Source organism: Lynx rufus, unplaced genomic scaffold (genome assembly GCF_022079265.1).
Source record: "Lynx rufus isolate CCGP_SWC_20201006 ecotype Redwood Valley unplaced genomic scaffold, mLynRuf1.p SCAF_1, whole genome shotgun sequence".
Taxonomy (NCBI): domain Eukaryota; kingdom Metazoa; phylum Chordata; class Mammalia; order Carnivora; family Felidae; genus Lynx; species Lynx rufus.
In genome coordinates, this window is record NW_025814823.1 from 232,257,901 (window position 1) to 232,262,539 (window position 4,639).

A 4,639-nucleotide genomic window follows, 5' to 3' on the forward strand; every position below is an offset into this window, starting at 1 on the left:
GGGAACACCCACTTGGGAAAGGTATTAAAACCATCACTCACTTTCATGATGACTCTAATCTCAGAGCAAATGTCCGTGAGCCACTGGAAGGCAGAAAGATGATCATTATAGCCTTCTACCTGGTGAAAAGCTCGCCGCTGTCAATCTAACTGCGTGTGAAAAAAAATCGCACTTTCTTTTGAGGAGCTGAGTGATTTGAATATAAATAAGCAACTCTTTCCGCCTGTCAGTTACCTCGAGAATATTTAGTGTTGTCTCTTTTAATGATTGCTCATTACAGATGAGTGCGAGTGAGCGGATTTAATCAGGGTAATACGGGGTAATCATCATGTGAATTTCTCCACATCGGGACTTGTTCCATCTGTTCCGAGCCATTTGTCCATGTAAAACTGTCACCATCTCGAGCCAGTGACTGACAGGTGAGGCCAGACATGTACGTTTTTCATCTCAGACTCAGAAACTCTCTGACGTGTCCTTCTCACCGAAACAAACAGCTTAAAAGACGTAGAGGGGTCTGTATTTAGGACCTTTTTTTTTTTCCTTTCGTGGGTTTGTTGGGTTCCTCATTAAAATACTTAGCTCAGTCTCTCTTAGCACAAGAGCATGACCAAGGCCACGGTTATCTTGACGGACGTGGTGGAATCTAGGGGGAAGGCTGGGTAACACCACCTCAGAGGGCTTCGCATCAGCACTGACAGCAGCCGCCTCCTGGGGTTGAATGGGGCATCGGCTTAGCAGCCACACAAATGCTGTGCTCCCAGGCATAGACGTCTTTTATTCTGCCTTCCCTCCGTGTAGGAAGTGCCAGTCTCGGGCGAGGTGGCAGCCCTTGTCAGCAGCCTTTGTGCGTGGTCACTGAAGACATGGGTGATGGAAATTATTTGATGACAAAAACGTAGCTTAAGCCTCATGAATCTTTATTTTTTACTCCATGGGATTTCCACGTCAGAAGACCTACAGGAACCGAAGCTCTCTGTTGAGGGATTGCCTCTAGCCCCCAAGCTGGTTCTAACAAAAATTGTAAGAGAATATTTGAGGACCGAATATCCCCTCAAGAAGCTTCAATCCACCAGACAAGCAGCAGCCAATAAACACAATCAGACAGAGTTATTCCCTTTAAGTCTTTGGTGGACCGTGCGTCACCTCAGCTGCACCTGCTAGTTCGCGGTCAGTGCTGGAAGACCGGGCTGTTGTTTTAGACTCAGAATCAACTTTCGTCCACCCTTTCCCTTGTGTCACCATGACTGTTTCGCAATATTGAGGTGCCCAAACCACGCTGAAGGGCTCAGTACGTAAATGTCGCCACCACATTGGGGCAACAGGGAAGAGTTAGACGGGGGTCCTATGACCCGACGGCTCTAGGAACCGGCAGAAAACAGAAACTCTCGAGACGACTTTACAACATTTAGTTCTCTTTTCCTTTGTTATGAAAAGCCTTATATAACCGACTCCGGCTCTACGTCACAAAAGTACCTTGTGCCAAATACCAAAGGAATGAGTGGGGTAGGGGGTGAGGAGAAAGCCCAGATACGCCCTCAAAGAGCCGAGTCTCACAGCCCACGAAGTGACAGGGCAGAAGCACGGAGGTTTGACTGAGAACCAGGGAAATAGGGGTTGCTGCTCTTTTGAGAGTTTTTGGCTTCATCGTTTTGTAGGTGGAGGCCCTTCTGTTTTTGCTTTTCGAGCCCTCAGAACGTACAAACAGAAAGTGTTTTTTTAAGTACATTCTTCTTACCACCTGATGGAGAGGAACAAGATTCATCTTGATTGTCACGCTTGAATCCGGAGCCATTTTCATAGAATTCACTCGGGATCTGGCTCCGTCGATGCCCCCTTTGATGATGTTCCTGTTTGTTTCCTTTATCTCACTGAAGCCGTGACAAGAACAGAGGAGAGTCCTACACTGCACAGACATTGCATATTCAGGGAAGAATGATAAAGTAACCAGATTTATCCCCACCACTAATGTTTTCTACCGGCAAGGTTCATGCTAAGTATCCTTTACGGCACCTTTGGACAAAGGGAAATGTATCCACAAAGACATGCGTCATTAGGACGTCTGCTGGGAACTGTATGGTCAAGCGCTGAGTCGGAAAAGCTTCAATAAATTGTTCCCCACTTTATGCTCCGGTACGGAATTGCTGAATTATCCAAACACGTAACTTTGTTTTAGATCACACCGTCCATGGGATGGGCTCTGCCCTCCGTCTCTGAACGTCTTAAGGATGAAAACCGTGTCCCATTCCCTTTCGTCCCCTCGATATCTAGGACCGTGGCGTTCCACTGGAAAATGTCTTCCCGCCCAGGGAGCATTTGGCAGTGTCTGGAAATGCCGCTGGTTGCCTAGAGAGTGGGGTGCGCTACTGGCGTCTGGCTGGTGGACGCATCTTACAGCACATGGGCTATCCCCCTCACCGACAAAGAACTATCCAACCCGCAATGTCAATAGTGTGGAGATTGAGAGAACCTGCCTTAGTGTGACACCGGGAACGGGATGCATGTTAATAAATGCTGATTTAATTTCTCCAAAAATAGTCTGTTCGACAATTAGAACAGCAAACTGAATCGGATACTCTTTTCCTAAATGACTTTTCCCCTGGAACAACCAGATCATGTCATAAAAACCTCATAGTTTTGGATAAAAAACAAACAGGGAAAAGGTTTCCAACCCTATGTTATCCTGCAGATGGATACGGGTACGAATGGTTCTAAGTGATTCTCTCAGTGGTACATTGCCTTCCTTTAGGCTTTTGACTGATTGTATACACATATGGGTAAGCCTGATTCCTTTGTCTCTATGTTTTTTGACGCTGTTTATCCCATATATTTTATTACATAACTGCTTTACATTTCCAGTGGTCCTGAATCATTGAGCCATTGCATATTGGATAACTACTACTCAGGAGTCCTATTGTGCTGACCATTCTGCACCATTGTAGCAGAAGTGATCATCTCGGAGTCATGTCTTTTTAAAGAATGCCCCGCTAACACGAAGCAGAATTACACCTGCAGGCACAATTCAATATTCATGGTGGAGGTGAAGGATTGAGGAGTTTCCACTGATTATGTGGTAGGGGAGCCCTTCTCCCAGCCCTGAAGGTGTCTGATTCCACTATTTGCTTGTGATGACGTCCGAAGCTAAGTAGATCTGGAAAATGCAAAAGCTATCGCCAAGAAGCAAATTATTGCTGGAGTATCTCTTTCTTATTTGACTGGCTCGGAACCAAATTGAGAAAACGGTGATATAAACAAATGTATGCCACCTTCCTGTCCCATTGCCTTTTTTGTCAGTCATATTCCCCAAAGGGTTTCTAGTCTAGTTGAAGAAAAATAGAAAACTAGAATAATCTACACTGTCCAACAATCTATAAATACATCAGTTTTTAAAGTAACCGATTTTTTTCTTCTCAGAATGCTAGACTTTTACCTCATTATCCATTTTCTTCTTCCAGTGATACAATGTCTCATCGGAGTTTTAGCAAATGGCATCATTGTGATTGTGAACGGCATTGAGTTGATCAAGCAGAGAAAGATGATTCCGTTGGATCTCCTTCTTTCCTGCTTGGCGATTTCCAGGATTTGCCTGCAGTCATTTATCTTCTACATTAATCTGGTTATTCTCTCCTTGATCGACTTCCTTCCACTTGTTAAGAATTTTGCGGTTTTCATGTTTGTAAATGAAACGGGACTTTGGCTGGCCACATGGCTCGGCGTTTTCTACTGCGCCAAGATCTCCCCCATCGCTCACCCACTCTTCTTCTGGTTGAAGATGAGGATATCCAAGTTGGTGCCATGGCTGATCATCGGGTCTCTGCTTTTTGCCTCCATCCCTTTGGTTTTCTACAGCAAGCATACGTGGGTTCTTTCCCAAGAAGTCTTGTTGAGACTTTTCTCCCCAAATGCAACAACTCAAATCAAAGAAACATCTGCTTTACAGATTGTCTTTCTTGCTAGGTTTTCACCGCCGTTCGTTATCTTCCTCATTTCTACTCTGCTCCTGGTGTTTTCTCTGGGGAGACATACCTGGCAGATGAGAAACACAGCGACCGGCACCAGGGACAGTAGCACAGGTGTCCATGTGAGTGCGCTTCTGTCCATTCTGTCCTTCTTGGTCCTCTATCTCTCCCACTACATGACAGCTGCTTTGCTCTCTTCTCACATTTTTGAGCTCAGAAGCTTCATGTTTCTGTTCTGTATCTTGGTGTTTGGGTCCTACCCTTCGGGACACTCTATTATCTTAATTTCGGGAAATCCTAAACTGAAACAAAATGCAAAGAAGTTCCTCCTCCATGGGCAGTGCTGCCAGTGAGAGAGAACTTTAGTCCATTCGAAGAACTGGCAGTTCCATGAGCTGGCGATGCCTGCCATACCTTCTTGAGTCAAACAAAGCAGTCTGCTCACAATTACACAAAGCTTGGACTGCTTGTCTAACCTGAGGCATTTTTATGGATTTGCCCCTTTTTCAAAGGGTCATATTGATTTTCAGAGCCCAACGCACACTGGCGGATCGCATCAATGTCAATATCCTCATTGCGATACTGTACTCTCAGGGTGCAAGGTGTTACCTGATTGGGAAAGACTGGGTAAGTGGCACGGGGATCGATCTGTATTATTTCTCACAGCTGCACGTGAATCAGCA

At 45.4% G+C, this 4,639-nt stretch overlaps 1 protein-coding gene across 1 annotated transcript; it reads left to right on the top strand.

Annotated features, from left to right (window-relative positions):
* Positions 1-3,412: 3,412 nt before the first annotated feature.
* On the top strand, positions 3,413-4,309 carry TAS2R1 (taste 2 receptor member 1). The gene has a single exon (XM_047074409.1). The coding sequence runs from the start codon at positions 3,413-3,415 to the stop codon at positions 4,307-4,309; it is 897 nt and encodes a 298-aa protein (XP_046930365.1).
* Positions 4,310-4,639: the final 330 nt, after the last annotated feature.